The sequence below is a fragment of the Cygnus olor genome, chromosome 2 (assembly GCF_009769625.2).
Source record: "Cygnus olor isolate bCygOlo1 chromosome 2, bCygOlo1.pri.v2, whole genome shotgun sequence".
Classification (NCBI taxonomy): domain Eukaryota; kingdom Metazoa; phylum Chordata; class Aves; order Anseriformes; family Anatidae; genus Cygnus; species Cygnus olor.
The window spans coordinates 113,061,702-113,080,492 of record NC_049170.1 but is presented as its reverse complement, the minus strand read 5'-3'; the positions used below and the strand labels follow the sequence as shown (position 1 = coordinate 113,080,492).

The window sequence follows — 18,791 nt, the reverse complement described above, 5'->3', positions numbered from 1 at the left end:
TATAGGTAACAAGGAGATAAAGAAAGAACATTGCTTACACTGAATTCATGAATAAGAGAAATTCATTGCAGAATTCAAAGTTTCCTTAGTAGGAAATAATGCTTCACCATGTGATAGGTTACCACAAAGAAGGCAGTGAGCTATTCTGTATCCTTTCTGGAGACAGAATGAGAAGAAAAGGGCATGAAATCAGTAAGGGGAAAATTTAGATTTGGTTGCAAGGAGAAGTTTCCTAAAAATAAATAAATAAAAAATAATAATTAAAAAAAAAAAAAACACCTTTCTGAGGAACCTAATTAGTAGAGAGAAAATAAGCTAAATCCTGGAAAGCATGATTTATTGAACTGAGCAGAGCCAAGGGAAATTACCAGGAAACCTGTGAGATTTGCTAAGACTTTATGATCCTGGGGCATCACCTTGGTGTTCACTTGCGCTTTCTTCTACAGCATTTTGCAATAGTGGAGCCTGAAGGCAGGAAATATGGTTGTGTGTGTGTGACAGGATGGAAATCCCTTAGGTTAGAAAACTTTCTGCCATCACTCGTGCTTCCAGAATAGCTCCAAGCTTAGTTCCCAGTCTGAGCTGAAACAGCTCTTTCCAAATCTCCTCCGCTTCAAACGCTCCAAGATTAGAGACATATTTAGTTTTCCCTGGCTACTATTCCTTTTAGTGCATAAAGTAATGGAAGTCTTGATTAAACTGTTATGAAGATACAGAGTTTAATTGTCCATGCATGCTGCTGACCCTCCTATCCATCCAGTCTCCCAGTCCTGAGGTTTTAATATGTGAGGGTGTTCACAGAACCAGGAGCACACATAATTCTAAACAATGATCTCGCTAGGAGGAGGGATAAGAGCATGAGACATGCAGCTTTATTCAGCACCACATGATGGTCAATTCCATCAAATACTGCCAACAGAACTAGCAACATTAGCATAGTAATTAGTCTAAAAGTTTATAGCTAAAAGAAGATGGCCCACCAGAGCAATCACCATTGTCTCAGTGTAATATCTCCATCTAAAAACCCAGCTGTGAGAATATTTCTTTGGCAGAATTCAGGCAATAATAGGCCTCTCTTGCTTATGCCCCCTCAAAACCATTTTTTTTCTTTGTTTTATATATATCCCAACTTCTAGCTAAAGGGAAGTGTGTGATGAGTAATTAAATTGCTTCCAAATCTTAGGCTAACTAGCATGCATCCTACATCCAGCATGGTGTATTTACCTTAGTTTTCCTTAGACTGCCTCTGTAATAATACCTTGAGGAGGTGCAAAGGCATAGTACAGTACAGACACTTGGCCACATATGAATCATTACACAATGACCAAACATTTCAGATGAATATCACACTAGATTAAAATAAATAAATAAATAAATAAATAAATAAATAAATCTTGTAGTTTTCTTTCGGTCTCTCTCCTATACAGTGTCTGGATGTCAATCTGCCTAGTCTTTATTTTATTTTCCACCCTCCTTTGCCCAAAAATTACTCAGTGACTTTTTTTCCTGACATATATGAATACTGTAATGTCATAGTTTGCTCAGTGTTTGAATCCAGGCTGTCAGAATGGGTTCAAAATATATCCATTGGTCCTAATAAGCAATGCAAACATTCAACATGTAGTACAATGCTAACACTGGTAAAGCTAACTGTGTAGTGTTTCATTTCATTCAATCTTCCTTTATCTGTGCTTCAGCTGCCATATTGTCATGTCACCATATTTCTGCTCTTTATTTCAGGTATTTTAGGACGGAAGAGGAACCATAACACTGGAATGACATATTTAATGTTATGGTGTCTTGTTTCAACAGATTGTGAATCACTTTGGAGGCACACTCAGTTGCATATATCAGTTTGTTTCTCTGTCGATTTATATAGACAGCTTGTCAACAGATGTTGAATCAGTGCAGAACTTTCTTCTATCAAGACAGCTGTTGGGAGAAAGAGGATTTTGTTTGTATCACTTTTACGGAATGTGTAGTGACCAAAGCATAATATTCAGATTTTTCTTCTCTAAGTAATTATATAAAAGACAATAAAATTGCCCTATGACATTTTTTAAAACTGCATAATGCCTAAGAGCAATCACCTGTAGCTGAGAAATACAGATTCTACAGTGAAGATAGAGACTATTTGTTAATGTTCTACCAGTAAAAATAAAAATAAAAAAAGATTAAAAAAAAAAAAAAAAACAACACACAGAATGCATCCTTTAAGATCTTTACAAAGGCATTAAAATCAAACAGTTAAGAAATTCCCAATTAATTTTGTGTGAACACCACCATACCCATAACTGAAACACCAAAGAGACTGTCTCCCAGTTAGACACTCTAACAATAAGCTATTATTCTCTAGGAGGTACCATAATCGAGCATTATTTCAGAGAACAAAGATAAACACCCCCCTTTTTCTAGAAGTAGGCAGAATAGAAATTATGATGTTGCATAGCTTTTACAATCACTATTCAAAAGACCTGGAAAAACAGTTCTTTCTTGGAATTTTCTCATGAAAATCATGAAGGCTTTCAGTGGAATGTCCTTCTGTCACAAACCTCATTTCAATAGAAAACCAGACTTCTGATGCTTGGTAAGGACCTCATTCATTCATTCATTTGTTGTCTGTGATTCAGTAGTAGGGTAGCAATCATCAGATCTCATTTTTGGAGTGAGAGAACTAATTTTTGGTGAAACTGTGACCTCCTGGCTTTCAGATGGTCTGTCCAGGAAGACTGCATAGGATAACATGGGTAGGATGGTACCACAGGAGATCTGTAATCCAACCTCCAGCAAAAGGCTATGGGATCAGACCAGGTTGCTTAGGGTTTTATTTAGTCTTATGTTGAAAACCTCCAAGGATGGAGACTAGAAAACTGATATATTTGATCTAAATTGTACATGTATCATATAATAACATGAGAATATAGAAAACACCCTGCTCACCAGTGCTAGAACAAGGGGATGAAGAGAGCAGGAGATACTCTTAACCTTCCTGGACACACCTGTGCCTGGACGACCTTGCCATCCTTTTAAATACAGAATGGATTCCCTTTTTTCAAAAAATCAATTTTCAGGACATCCTGAGGCATTTTCCAGCAGTGCAGCACTTGACATGATAGTAGCTGCCATTTGAAGAACATTTTAGAATTAGGGTAAGATAACGCACTAGCCTTCAGTAAAAAGATGGCAACTACTGTTCTCTTTTGGCCTTCCTTTGAGACAGGAGCCCATTAGACTTAAATAGCTTCCCAGTTAACTCACTGAAGTATTTAAGTCAAATTATGTGTGGTTTTTTTTGTTTGTTTTTTTTTTTCTTTCTTTTTTTTTTAAAGATACTTCTTAAAAATGAAACTTTTTAAAGATACTTCTTAAAAATGAAACTTTTTAATAGCTGAAGAACAGGAAATTTGAATTGCTTAATATTTTTGAATGAGTACACAACTTGCTTTGAAAGGCTTTGTTAGTTACCCCAGCATAGCAGTTACTGAGCAAATGAATTTTACACCAAGCTTCTAGCAGGGTTTATTTTTTCATTTTAAATAAACAAGCAAATGCCCCATAGCAATGCTTACTAGAGGCAAATTTTAGCCTCCTAACTGAGAAAAGGAGAATGTTGTAGGTGGTGTATTTCTAGCTAATTAGCTGAAAATTAAAAAAGCTCGAGGAATTAAAATAGAACTACTTGCTGAATGGTTTATGCCCTCGAGTAAAAGACACCTTCATTATGATAAAATGCTTTTAATCACCAAAGGTTTCTATAATCGGCTCTATATCGATATACAGCACACATCGCTGAAACATGTGTGTGGCCCATCCTGAAATTCAGTGAGGTAAATAATAGTGGCACTTGGAATGAATTTGCCTAAACTAGAAGTATCTGAAGGTCTAATCCTTCCCCTTTGGAAAAGGGGATCAGGCCAAACACAGTTTTTTCACATCTGATACCTGAGTCATGCATTTTACATTAAAGTTTTCTTAAAAATAAAAATCCATGAATTCTGACTCTTTAAAATTTGTATACTTGTGTAGGTGGCTGAGCTAGCTTTGCTAAAAACTTTGAAAAATGTGAACTGGAAACCTGAGCTGCATGGAAAGTTAAGTTAGAGCAAGGGATTTCCTGGCAGTTCACAACAATGGCACATATGGTTTCTGTCTCACGTCTTACGGGGGAATGGTCCAAACACCCACAGGGAATATGGGGGCTAACACGGTATGCACCAGCAGCCCAAAGAGAACTAGCAAATGTGGGTAACTCTGACCTGATCCCACACCAAACTTTCCTCCGTGGCTGTCACTGTTGAGCGCTATGTTTTCTATGAAAACGTAGAAAACGGTTTATGCCCTCAAGTAAAAGACACCTTTGTTATGATTAAATGCTTTTAATCACCTTCATTATGATAACATGATTATTTTTATGAAAACATAGAAAACATGCTTAAAGAGTCTACTTGGTTTTACTGTAAGGATGTATTTAGTTCAGCAGCATTACCTGTAATTTTGGGCAGGTTTCATTTTCAGTTCAGAACCTGTTATTTTTCTTCTGTAACTGCACTGACTACTCATGTTACTGTGAGTAGGCATCACCACCCAACCACTGTCCCACTCCCATTAGATGATTATTTTGTTACTTTAACCGTTGAGCTGCCGTCTGCAGGAAACATGTATAGAAGAAACATGCAGAAACCTGAGTAGAATAGATTTTCTGAAGCAGTCACTGGCTCTGTGGCAGTCCAGCTGACTCAGACAGACTGACGCCACCCTTTTGTAATTAATTTCTTCTTTTTCTATGTGTCAGGCTTCAGAAGGTGCTGATTACATTTATGCAGTTAATAAGCTTCCTAATTCAGTGTCTAATTTCACCTGCATGTTGAATTTTTAATCTTGTAAAGGTTCTTAAATACATAGTTGGAATATGTCCTCTGCACTGAAAGAACCTGTAGTGGAACAAGTATTATATAAACTAAAAGTACTTCTTTTTTATTGAATTGTAAAATGAGACTTGGATTTATCCCAAAGCAGTTAATTTATTCCTTTAACTGAACAAAAAAAAATCAAGACATCTGATCTTTTCAGTGTTATATATAACTTTAATCAGTTGATGGGTACAGCCTGTGAGTAGATCAATCTGAAGAAATATGCTTGCAGCATGTACTTATTGAGTGAAATTAAATCTACAACACTCCTAAGGTTAATCTGTATACCCTTACTAGAAGCTTCAATGACCTTCATTACAATTTTCAGAGTGTAATACCTTGGGAATCTAAAATTCAGGAGGCATGTTGTTTTTCTCTAAAATCTCACTGGCCGTGAGTGACTAACAGGTATAGAATTTAAAAGTGAGAATGCATTTTTTGTTAGGGCAGATGGTTATCATAGCATTGTACACCTGTCAGGTTGCCTAAAAGGGGAAACATGCTCAACTCTTGTGAAATTGCAAAAAATTGGCATATTCTGCTATTAAACCAATTTCCATCCCTCCTCCCCCTCTGTTTATTTGTACCAGGGAACCAGACAAGCCGAAGGTGTGGCAGTGCAAGGGACTGCCTTTACTTACCAGAACTTTAAAAGTGGATCCATGGCTAGCTTTGAAGGATAAGGAGGAAACATCTTTGCTCTCTGGATTTGCTCTGAGCTGCTAGCCTCTGTAATGAACTGTAACTAGGGAGGTCCTTAAGTGAGATAAGAGATAAAATTTACAGTACTGTGGGTGAGGCAATATGTACTCACACAACTCAGACTAAGCAGGAGCTGGCTGGCTTAGTGTCTGGATTGGAAACCCATAAAGAACAACGCTGTGCACAGGTCTTGGCTGCCTTTGGTTGCTTCAGACCCTGAAGCACTTTTCTGTGAACATGTGTTATCCCCAAGGTCTAAGCTCTGGTTGGGGTAATTACACTCTGCTTAGTTAACCCCCACTGGAAATCAGAGCAGCACACAGCTCTTTATTACCAGCTCTGAACCAGTGTCTTGAGCTGGTTGGTGATGTTCATCTTCACGTCAAAGGTGTTTGTGCTTGGCTGATTGGAGAAGTGATCCCTGTGTACTAGCTGTAACAGCACATGAGACGGTTTGATAGCTTTTAAGATAAAAGATGTGTAAAAATGTGAAGATATATTACTGTTATACTAAGAAAGGGCTTGTGCTGTAAGTGAGCAATGGGTCAGTAATACAGAGAGTATTTGAAAAGCAAATGCTCGAGTAATTCTAGGAACATGCAGTCTAGCAATGAAGTGAAATGCCTGAAGGGGAGAGAGCTGTATAAAAGTGGCTTGAGAATAGCTCTGGAAAATCAGAGCTGCTCTGTGTTTACCCCATTACAAGCAGGAACTAGAGCATGTCCTTGAAAATACATAAGTGAAGCAACGTGCCTGTTAAAGAGAGACAGTATCACTTGTCTGCACGGCTGGACTATTGTCACAATAAGCTGATAACGTTTGCAAAGCACATATGAAGTGTTAATAAACACTAGTTAAATATTTTTATCTATCACAGTGTCTCCCACAGATAACAAAGTTTTTACTTCGGAATACTACCTGTTCAGTAGCTAACTCCAGCTATGACTTGCCTTTACCTGGCAGCTTAGACGCGTTTATTTGCTAGCTTTGGGAGAGCCTACCTCTGGATACGTAACAGCAAACAAAACCTGCTAGCAAAGCGCTTAATCTCAGGGGCGTTCTGAGGCAGGAACGGCGAGAAGCTCTTCGTTTAATGACACAGGTTTTGCAGACACACTGGCGGGGGAGGGGGCAAGCGGGTAAGCAAACACCGCATTTACCTGCCCCCGCAGAGATTCACCCCTAAGGCACCAGTGGGGTTCCCCCTTCAGGCGGGAGCCCCGCCCCAGCCTCCCCATCCCCAAAGTTTTGCGGTGAAAGTTTGTGCCTCCCTGCCGCTACGGGAACGCCTACCCATCCCCGGCGGCAGGAGCGCAGCCTACCGAAGCGGGCAGGTAAAGGGGCTGGCGCGGGGGCGGCCGGGCCGGGCGGGGCGCGGCGGGGCGGGGCGCGGCGGCGGCCTCCGCCCCGGTCGGCGGGGGGAGTGGGCTTGTTTGGGGGGTTGCTTCCTGACCCTGCAAGCAGCCTGTTTCTGAGCGCGGCGTCCTGCTGCCGCTCAGCCCTGGGGTGCTGGCTGTTTTAGTAGCGGGAGGAGGCAGCAGACGGATCGCGGCCGCCTCGGTATGTTTTCACCCTGGGGGATGGGGGTGGCCCGGGGCGAGAGCTTGCTTCGTCTGCTCTGGGTCTACTGGGGCGCCTCGCCTTCCCGGGGCCGCCTTGGTGGTAAGGGGCTCCCGCTCACGGGACCGGCTACCAAGGGCTGGCTCCCTACGGAGAGGGAGGGTTGCGGGTTGTTGTAGGAGCCCGGCGCTCTGGAGCGTCCCCCAGAAGTTCAGAGGAAACCTATTACTCCCCTGCCGCGGTACTGTGCGAGGGAGCGCTCCGCAAAAGAAACAACTTTTCTGCTGACTACTCTTCTTCCCTTCCCCCCTTCGCAATCATCACACAAGAGAAATCGGGAATTCAGGGCATATCTATTAAATAAATAATAATAAAAAAATAGTATTGTCTGTGCGTTTTCAAGCAGTAACATGGGCGATTAGGGCAGACAGACTGCAAGAGTAGCATGCTGATAACACTTTGTTTCACTGCAGTCAATAAACAAGGTCTTATAATTTAATTACATGAAGGGAAAAAAAAAAAGAAAAAAAAGACTGTTGAAGCTATTTTTTTTTTAAACTCCCCAATCTTAAGGGGGAAGATGGGGGGGAGTCCATCTCCAACCCTACTTAGAAGATTCAGACACATCAGGTTGCTGTTTCGCAAGCTCTGTTTCTGTCTAACTTTCCATAATCCAGGTGACTTTCACAGGACTACTTGCTGAATTCAAGCTGTCCTTCAGGCAGGTGAGAGCTAAGCATGCCAAGCACGTCTTTGTGTGCTCAGGTACAGTAGGTGCAGTCCTGACTGGGAGCTATTATGGAAAATGATAAAGCCTTTTTTCTTTTTGAAGTGAGAAGGTGTCCTGGTCTGCAGAACAAAACCATTGGTATTGAGTGTTTTGGTAAACTGGTAAATTTCTAAACCCGTAATTTTCACTAATACTGGAGTGGTTTTGTTCTCTTTAAGCAAGCAAAACTTTTCACGAAGCTGATACGTTAACCTGCGTACTCATGTGTAGGACAGCTCTGCATTTATCTGTTGGTAACATGAGCACAGCTTTTGTTTCTTGTGTAAAATAAAATTATTAGAACTGCAGCTTTATATTAACTGCAAGCTAATTAACTGGACAGTTACTGTGTGGATTAAACTAATATGGTCTGAAGTTAGAGAGGATTAAAGATTGACGGGTAGGACCAGGTAAGCATCCATATTTCTGCATGATCTCAGAAGTAACGCAGGTACTATGGACTGGTTTCAGTCACCTGATACGAATCTTATGGAAATGTTTAATGGAATCAGAAACCAATACATGCTCTGTTAGTAAAATGAGTCTTGTTTTTATATATTACTTCATTAAGAGGTTTTTCTTTGGAAAAATATTGACAGGGTAATAAGAAACTGGCTTTAATATATTAAAGTGGCCAAATTGAAAGCAAAACATATTTACTGTGTAATATTATTTGTTTTGTATAACATATTGTATGCTATAAAGTACATTAATAACGAAACATAATTGCTTTAACAGCATTGAGGTTTGCTGTGTAACAAGGGAGAGTGAAGTAGAAAAATGCTAAATATGTGCAACTTGACTGGTGGGAAGTTGCTCTGGTGATGTTGATGTTTGGAATTTCCTGATTATTCTTGAAACTTTAATTTTAAGATTTTTTTTTTTCTTTTTGAAGGGGCTTTATTGTTTCAGGATTTTCAGGGGGTGAGGGAAGGATGCTTACTTTAAGCAGTTTTCTTCTTTTCAAAGAAGTCTGTACATATCTTCACACAGAAGACTTCATTTTATATAAATATATATATTTCAGATACATATTTCATGCAGCAGATTTCATTATTTTTCTTACAGAACTCTAACAAAATTCTCTTAACCTGATTTGCAAGGCTGGTAAGTAGTAATCTGTTATTGCCAGTGGTAAAAGTTATGCAGGCCAGATGGTGTCTTCTGTTACACTTGGATACAGCCTTCTTATAAGTGGCTCTGGATGTTGAGGAGTTGCTGAGTTATGGAGGCAGGGCTGATGCACCAGTGGCCTGACTGTTACATCACAAAGGGAGACGCTGGTTATCTCCGTTTGAGCCACCAGGTACTGGTATACTGGCTGTCATGAGGTGGGAGAGAAACTCATCACTGCGCTGCCCTCTACTTAGCCCTTGTAGTGAAGTCTGTCAGACTTCTAACCTTTTTGACCCCCAAGTAGATTCCTATGGATTGAAAGGGCAACATTATGAAATTTATTTTTTTTTTCCTCCTCACTCCTGCAAATTTGCTCAGCAGGACTGTTTGGTTACCTTGATTTGATTATGTATTTAATCCAAATTTCTCTAAAACTTTGACTTCACCCAACCATAATACTCTGCATTACTTCCTGGAGAGAGAAAAGAGCAAATATTGTATATTTATTCCTAGCAACCACTGGGGTAAACCAGAACAAAGAGTAGCACTGCCTGATATGAGGAACTATGCTATGTTAAGAGCTAGGGCTGTACTTCATGTTGTTGTGAAGCCAGGGAGTTGAGGTGTGAGGAGTGGAAAGGTGATCCCGGAGGATAAGCGTGAAGTAGGACACAAGCTAACAGATGAGAAGTGAGGGGGGAGGGGGAGCGGTGAAGTGAGAAGATACCCTTGTATCCTTTCGCTGACTCTGCTGAAAGTAGCCTGGGCGGGTGTCCAGCAGGACATTCCTTGGTGCAAAATTATCCTGCCATGATACTCCTGTGGAGGCATCAGGAAATGTGTTGCTTCTTGGGAGCAAAAAGAAAAGAAGGAAGAAAAAAAATGTGTGTGGGCTGTGAGGGGTTGCAGTAGCTTAGTGTGCTTTTTCTCATTTTCCTTTTATTAACTCAGGTGTGTCTATGGAGATGCTGAGTGAGTAGGAATTTGTGGTAACCCACAGTAATATGAATTATTTGACCATTATAAGGAGCATCTATTTATTCACTGCTGGCTAACCACTAATCATGATCATCCTTTTTCAGGTGAAGGAAAAAGGATGGAGGGGAATTAAAAAGAGAAATAATACATTGCCTCAAACTGCTTAGAAACCCTTCTGTCTTTGATTTTAGAACTACGTGATGGCAAGGGGAATAGTGTCAAGGAAATATTAAGTTAGCCAAATATACTGCAAACAAGAGCCACTGGTTTTGTGTGGTCTGGAATAACAGGAAGCCAGGAGTGGTATTTGAGTGCTAGAGATGCACCTCCTGAGCTGCAGGTGTATTTGCTTGCCAGGTAGAGAAGGGTGAATGATATACTGAAATAAAGAAGCATGCCAAAAGCAGGAGATGAACTCTTCCTCATTTTTTGGGTGGCTATGCTGTTTCATTTACTTGTGTTGGCTCTGTGCAAGAATTCGCACCTTTGAACAGAACCCAAAATGTGAAAGGGAAAAATGCAGGGGTTTTACATTAGTGGAACGTGGATTCCTGAAACTCTTAAATTTGACAATGGAGTTAAGCAATTTAGCCTCAGAAGTGAATAACTATAAACTTGTCAAGTTTCTAATTTTTGCTGCAAAGAGCTTTGTGTTGCCAGCTAAAGCATGTACTGTTTTTGTCTGCTGTTCTCTCTCCATGCATGATAGGAACAGTATGTAGCAATCTCTCTCAAAAAGTCGAAAGGACTTGAAATTTTAGGGTGTAAGCGTCCCTAAGATGTTCCCTTTGCAAACTTAAGTTGGAATAGCACATTGGGGTCCATACTTCCAAAGAGATGGTTAAGCTAAAGAAAAACTTGATTTCAGCATAACTGAGAGAGTCATTGCAGTTAGGCTGTATTAGTTTTCCTGAAGTAACCATCTTATCCAGCATGTCAAACTATTGCCCAGTAGAGCCATCTTGACCAGGACCGAGGGGAAAGAAAGATCTACAGCTTAACTGGGATGCTGGGCTTCCATGTGGATAGGACAGATCTCCTCTGAAAATACTTAGGTTGAAAGCAATTGATTGTTTGCTCTTCCCTCGCAGCCACAAAGGAGCATTCATCTTGATTAAAGAATATTTGCAGATATTTCCACTTTGCCGGGATGCTGGGAGTGTTTTCCAAGACCGTTGCTTTTTAATGCTGAAAGAGCAAATTTGTCAGCGTCGTGTGGCCATTTTTCAAGTTCTACTAGAAGATTGTTAGACTCAGACTTTTTTAATGCGACTATCATTTTTTTCATATGTGGGTTACAAATCACTGTATTAAATAAATTAAACTACTTATTCAAGCTGAAAAGCCTTTAAAAATATTATAAGGTAGCAGAATAGGTTCACATTCTGGGTGGGTTTGATCTATTTAGAGTCTAACCAATGCTGAAGTAGGTGTTCTTATTCAAAGCTAATCTTAAAACACAGCCAATGCATAAATAATACAGTTTCATGTAAATTAAATTAAACTAATTGCAAGAAACATGAAAACTTGATACAAAGATAAATGTAATGGCTGATGGTGGAGTAGGATGTTTTTTCTTCTTAGTGTTCTTTTGTAGATTAAAGAAGTATTAAAACAATTTTTTAAACAAACTTCTATCCCCTCAAAACAAACTATCCTAGTAGAAAAACATCTATTTTTCATATTAACAGATTAAATGGCTTGCTACTGCTCCTGATTTTTACTGTGCATCCAAAAGATGATAATGCAGGGCTTGCAGGTGGTGCTGCATGCAGTCATGATGGTGCTTGGGCAAGGTCAGCTGTATATCCTGTGCCAGCACGTGTCACAGATGCATATAATGAGTGGTACTGCTAACAGAAAAACTGTAGGCACCTGGGTAGGGCTGTAGTTTGGTTAAACCAGTGCTTTCCCACTTCATTTGTCAGTAAAGTTCCCATTCCATTGCTTTGTGGAACAATTTTTAGCTGGATGAACTTTCTGAATGTTTCTGTGCGGATGTGTAAGCCCTGGTGCTGGCAGAAGGGGCAGGGCAGTCAGGGTTGATGAGAGCAAGTGGCTGGCAAGAGCTGCAGTGCCAGCCTATGCATGTTGGGAATGTTTATAGAGCTGTGTGAGATGCTGAAAGCAAACTATTGTCCATATGGCCTGAGAAAGCATTTCTTGCACACCCAAGGACACCGGCGTTTAAAATAGAGCTGAAAATTCGGGTGAGAATCACATGTAGTCAGAGATGAAAACAGAAGTGACAAAATCCCAAAAGTGGATTTGTTTGGAAGTATGCCAGTATTCACTATGGGTGTCTGGGTCACCTGGTTTTTACTGTAAGAGAGAAAGTTATGGCTCCCAAACAGCTTTCCCAAAACAAACTCATTTCCATTTTCTAGTACCTGCAATTTAATTTTTCTTTCAAACCTGCATGTCTTTCTTACTTATCTGGCCTTTTTTCCTAATCCAGATGTTGTCAATGTTCTGTTACATGAACAACATAGCTTTTTGTCTGGGGAAAAACAGAAGGGATTTGAAATTCTTGGTCCTTTGACTAAAGGTTCTTAAAGCATTGCTTATGCTGGAAAGCTGCTGCCTCATAAGCAGAATGATTTCTGAAGACATGCAAGCAGCATATGTGCTACAGGACTAAGGTAAGGTGCAAAGACTGGGAACAAAGACCTGAGTAAACGTTTTAGCCTAGATAAGGAAGATTACAAGTCTGAGAATTCTGAGGTTATTGCAGGAAGAGGTTCAGGTGGTAACAGCCAAGGAAGAGCTGGCTGGAAGAAGGAGGCTCCACTACCCCCACCCTTGCAAAAGGTATTTTACAGAGAATTCCCCAATCATTTACCTTGCTTTTGTCCAATTTTCCCTGCTCCCTTCCAATTCTGTGCATCACAGTAAGAGCAAACAAGTACACATATGTAATGTGTAGGAAATCCTATCTCTGGAGAAGGAAGGCAGAAAGAACTGTATGGAATAAAGCTCCTCTTTGCCTGCCTGCAGTGCTCAAGGTTCAAACCAGATACTTCATTACCCATAGCAAAAAACTAACAAAAAAAAAAAAAAAACAGACTTCGTACAGAGCGTTTATATTCTCTTAATGTCTAGGTATCTATCTTCTGCAGTAAAATCACATAAAAAGTGATAAATTCTTGTAGCTCAGTTTTACACTGTCTGCAGGCTAGTTCATGCTTCACAAAAAATGTGTAATTTTAATGGCAGAGGGGGAAAAAAGTTCTGTAAAGTTTCAGATGCTTCTTTGTTGGTCTTGAAATCTTCTGTCTCTTAGAAAACGTAGTTCCTCTGTTCATTCAGCAGCTATTTTAATGGGATTCCCTGCTAAGCCTTATGTGTATGTGTATTTTTAGAAATTCGACAATTATAGATATGACAGTGCTGAGTTATTTAAAAATACAAACTTTTCATGTGGAACATGCCATACTCTTAGGTTTCAGAATAACTGTTAAGTGTCTGCATTTTAGTTTTCTGTTTACTTGAATGCACGTGTACTTCCGTTCTGTTCTTTTAATGTATTTCTCTTTCAAATATTTTTTCAATGTGCTATCTTCCTTTAAAAGCTTGACTTTTTCATTGTGTTCTTTGTTGTAGTTTACCAGACACTTCTATCAGATGCTCACTTACAGGAGTGTCCAATTGTGTCGAATTTCAGTGTTTTTTTTTTTCCTCTTGATGTGCAGGCTAGCTTTAAGAGCTGTTCTTCAGCTTCTATTAAATTGCTTTCAAACCAAACGTGTCCTGATTCAGGTTAACAAGTTGGCTTTCTTATGCTCTGCAGTGTCTTCTATATGCTGTTATAAACTGAGTTTTATGGTCTGTTTATGTCAGATGTAGGGTGTTAACTAAATTACTTCCTTCTAGGCCCTCTGCTCTTCGAGGTAGTAGTCATTCTGGCAAGATCATGTTTCCAATGAAGTTAGTGGGAAGAATCAGGTTCTTGACAAGTCTTTACCACAACATAGCTGGGTAAAATGCTGATCAACTAATTCCCCAAGCATCTCATGTGGGGGCATTAACCTCTCTCCATTATGGCAGTGGGTGATGTCCAGTGGTGTGGAGGTGGACTGGTATCTGTAGCCACTTCAAGAGATTTGCTTAATTCCCGTCCAGAGGATTTGCTTAAGTCCTGTGTTGACATCATCAAGATTGTCAACAGAAATCTCAGCATGGGAAGTAATAGCATGTAAGAGCTACAGCTTGCATACAATACACTGTTTACAGAGTCTTTGGTGGAGAATAAGAATGTAACATAAGAACTAGCTGCATCTGTTATTATTCCAGGTCAGAGTCTCAGGGGAAAAAGTTCACATACTGAAGAAGATGCAGATACACTGAAGACTTCATAAAAGTGAGCCATGCGTCCTTCTGAAAGCTGAGAAGTAGCCCTCTGATAGGGTCATGAACCTAAGGCAAGTCTTTGTGTCGCTACTGATGTTTGGAGTAGCTGGTCTACTCCTCTTCATGTATCTGCAAGCCTGGATTGAAGAACAGCATACAGGTACAGTAGGTTTTTGGTTTTCTTATGTGTGGTTTTTTCTTTTTTTATGGGGGTGGGGAGGGGCAGGGGTGGCTGCTTTTTTTTTCCTCCTGGTTAAAGTAATTGTATCCATGGCTTGAAAAATGATTGACAGGCTTGTTTTAATAGATATACTTCAAGTTACTTCTTAATGCATGCATGAATCTCTTGGAAAGATGACCCCAGGTGCCTAATTGTGGTATCCAACTTCATTTGCAAATATAAGTGTTGCAAAAACATACTGTGTCCAAGCAAGTCCACTTCTGAAATAATTCTAGATGCTGATTTTTTTTTCCTGTGCTTTTTTACACATTTTGTTGTCTGGCAAAACAATTTTTGAAGAATTATTGTAATGTCTTGTAGACAAAAGTGGGCTTCTAGGTAGCAACACTCATACAGAATCATTCTAACCCCGTCTCGTGGTGGTGGTGGTGTTGCTGTTAAAGATGGTTAGATACTGGATTTACAAACTTTTTTATATGTAGCATCAGAGGCACATTGCAACTTCAGGTAAGTATTTATTAGCATTGAATAAGGGTTACACTTCTGAGCTGAGTTACCGTTGTGGCAATCTACCATGCTTTAGTTTGCCCCATGGGATGATCTAGATCCCTTTTTGAATGAAACGAGAACAGATGACTCACATCAGGCCCCACTGGATGCTCAGTTGACAGGACCAGTCCATAGTTAGTCTGACGTAAACCTCTATGAAATGTGTGTTGGGTGAATATCTGTAATATCGTCAACACACACAGTCTTGCTCTGCAGATCTACTTCTGTTGTGCCACCCTATTTCATGGCCTATCCTTGGTTATAGTTCTGTACTTGTTTTGCAGTCTTTCTTCAACCCCCTACCCTCCCCCCACACACACACACTCCCCCCAAAATATGGGATGATCCCAGCTTGTTAAGAAGTACTGACTTTTATGTCCTCTTGTCTCTATTGCTCAACTTCTATTACCTCTGTAAAACTCTAACTTCATAATATACTGATGTCATTGTGAAGAAATACATTTATAAAACAACATTAGTCTTTTGGTTTTATTGATCTGTGTTTTTATTCTGCATGAGCTGCTAGGCTCTGTTTTAAGGCAGGGAAGGGTGGTGGTGATGAGGTTCTAGTGCATTATTCCTGCAATTATTTGATGCTGATCTTGACTTTATTTTTTTTAACTAAGTGCAGTGTTCACAGTGTTCATATCAGCTTGTTAATGTTTCTCGACTAATCATAGAACCGTGAAATATCCAGAATTGGATGGGACCCGCAAGGAGTGCAGCTCCTGGTTCCGCACAGGACCACCCAAAAATCAGACTGTCTGAGAGCACTGTCCAAATGCTTCTTGAACTCCGACAGTCTCAGTCCCATGACTGCTTCCCTGGGGAAGCCTGTTCCAGTGCCCAACCACCCTCTCGGTGAAGAACTCTTTCCTAACACCCAGCCTGACCCTCCCCTCTCGCAGCTCCATACTGTTCCCTCAGGTTCTGTTGCAGTCACCACAGACCAGAGATGATAGAATCATTGAGGTTGGAGAAGACCTCCAAGATCACCTTGTCCAACTGTCCCTCTACCACCAATATCACCACCTAGACCATGTGCCTAAGTACCATGTCCAACCTTTCCTTAAACACCCCCAGGGACGGTGACTCCACCACCTCCCTGGGCAACCCATTTCAATGCCTGACAACTCTTCTTGAGAAGAAATATCTCCCCATTTCCAACCTAAACCTTCCCTGCCACAACTTGAGTTTGTTCCCTCTAGTCCTGTCGCTAGTTACCTGTGAGAAGTGGCTAACCCCCAGCTCCTCACGCCTTCCTTTCAGGTAGCTGTAGAGAGCAATAAGGTCTCCCCTGAGCCTCCTCCTCTCCAGACTAAACAACCCCAGTTCCCTCAGCCGTTCCTCACAGGACTTGTGTTTCAGGCCATTCACCAGCTTTGTAGCCCTTCTCTGGACGTGCTCCAGGGCCTCAATGACTTTCTCGCAGTGAGGGGCGCAAAACTAAGCACAGTCCTCGAGGTGCGGCCTCAGCAGAGTACAGGGGGATGATCACCTCCCTAGTCCTGCTGGCTACACTATTCCTGGTACAAGCCAGGATGCTGTGGCCTTCCTGGCCACCTGGGCACACTGCCGGCTCATGTTCGGGCGAGCATCAATCAGCACCCCCAGATCCTTTTCCTCCACACAGCTTTCCAGCCACTCTGCCCCAAGCCTGTAGTGCTGCATGGGGCTGTTGTGACCAAAGTGCAGGACCCGGCACTTAGCCATGTTGAACCTCATCCCATGGGCCTCTGCCCATCAATCCAACCTGTCCAGGTCCCTCTGCAGGGCCTTCCCACCCTCCAGCAGATTGACACTTCCCCCCAGCTTGGTGTCATCTGCGAACTTACTGAGGGTGCACTCAATTTCCTCATCCGAGTCATCAATAAAGACTTTAAAGGGGATGGGCCCCAATACCAACCCCTGGGGAACACGACTCATGACTGGTCACCAGCTGGATTTCACTCCATTCATCACCACTCTCTGGGTCTGGCCAACTAACCAGTTTTTAACCCAGCAAAGAGTGTTCCTGTCCAAGCCATGGGCTGCCAGCTTTTCCAGAAGAATACTGTGGGATACCATGTCAAAGGCTTAGCTGAAGTCTAGGTAGACTACATCAACAGCCTTTCCCTCATCCACCAGGCAGGTCACCTGGTCATAGAAAGAGATGAAGTTGGTCAGGCAGGACTTGCCTTTCGTGAGCCCATGCTGACTGGGCGTGATCCCATGACTGTCTTGCATATGCTGTGTGATTTAATTCAATATGACCTGTTCTATCACCTTTCCTGGCACCAAGGTCAGGCTAACAGGCCTGTAGTTCCCCAGGTCCTCCTTATGACCCTTTTTATAGATGGGCATCACGTTAGCAAGTCTCCAGTCATCTGGGACCTCTCTGTATGACCATGACTGCTGATAGATGATGGAAAGCAATCACATCTGCAAACTACCTCGGCACCCTGGGGTGGGTTTCCATCTGGCCCCATAGACCTGTGACAATCCCAGTGGAGCAGCAGGTCTCTGTTTCCACCTGACCTGTGAGGGGTTTCCTCTGCTCCTCATCCCAGATTTTCAGGTCGAGAGGCTGAGCACCCAGAGGATAAGTGGTCCCTCTAGTGAAGACAGTTGTAAAGAAGGCATTAAGAATCTCAGCTTTTCCCGTATCCTCAGTAGTCATGTTCACCCCCTGCATCTAGTAAAGGATGGAGATCGGCATCTGTCCCTCAGCTCCCCTCATGAGGAAGCTGCAGTCCGCCATGAGGCTTCCTCTCAGTCTCCTCTTCTCTGGGCTGAACAGACCAAGGGACCTCAGCTGCTCCTCATATGTCTTGGCCTCTAGATCCTTCGTCATCTTAGTAGCCCTCCTTGGGATGCTCTCTAATAGTTTTATGTCCTTCTTATATTGTGGTGTCCAAAACTGCACACAGTACTCGAGGAGAGGCTGCACTGGCACAGATCAGAGCTGGACAATCCCTTCTCTTGATGGCTAGCAATGCTGTGCCTGATGCACCCCACGGTACAGTTGGCCCTTTCGGTTTCCTGGGCACACTGCTGGCTCACAATCAACTTGATGTCAACCAGAACCCCCAGATCCCTTTCCATGGGACTGCTTTCCAGCCTCTCATCCCCCAGTCTGTATGTACAGCCAGGGTTGCCCTGTCTCAGGTGCAGAATCCAGAACTTGCTGTTGTTGAACTTCATGCAGCAGTTGATGATTGTCCAGCCCTCTAATTTGACAAGATCTCTCTGCAAGGCCTCTCTACCCTGAAGGGAGTCGATAGCTCTTCCCAATTTAGTGTGGTCTGCAAACTTACTTAGTATACCTTCAAGTCCTGCATCCAAGTCATTTATGAAAACTCAGAAGAGAACCGGCCCCAAAATGGATCCCTGTTGCAAGTAATAGTGTATTTATGAGCTTATATTAAGAGTTAAATTGACTGGCATTGGAAAGGTTCCCATGTAATCAAGCGTTGACAGGAGGTTGTTGACAGAAACAGAGCTTGCAGTGGGAGTCTGCCTTGAAAAATCTCTGCTGTTGTTGGGTATGTTAAGGGCAGATATCCTTGCTTTCAAGGTAGTTCAGGAATGTAGATGATGACTGTAGATTATTGATTTATTTACTTGCTGACATTCTTTACGTTCCTTGCATCTTTTGTCCTGTAATTAACCTTTCCTTCCATGCAGTGCTCCTTGT

The 18,791-nt window shown here is 41.7% G+C and overlaps 1 protein-coding gene across 1 annotated transcript in view; it reads left to right on the top strand.

The window, feature by feature from the left end:
* Window positions 1–7,048: 7,048 nt before the first annotated feature.
* The window catches only part of CHST9 (carbohydrate sulfotransferase 9), a 97,498-nt gene continuing 85,755 nt past the window's right edge, over window positions 7,049–18,791 (top strand). Inside the window, exons 1-2 of the mRNA XM_040550232.1 lie at window positions 7,049–7,172; window positions 14,329–14,545. Coding sequence (XP_040406166.1) covers window positions 14,446–14,545 — 100 coding nt within the window. The 5' untranslated portion in view covers window positions 7,049–7,172; window positions 14,329–14,445. The remainder of the gene's footprint in view (window positions 7,173–14,328; window positions 14,546–18,791) is intronic.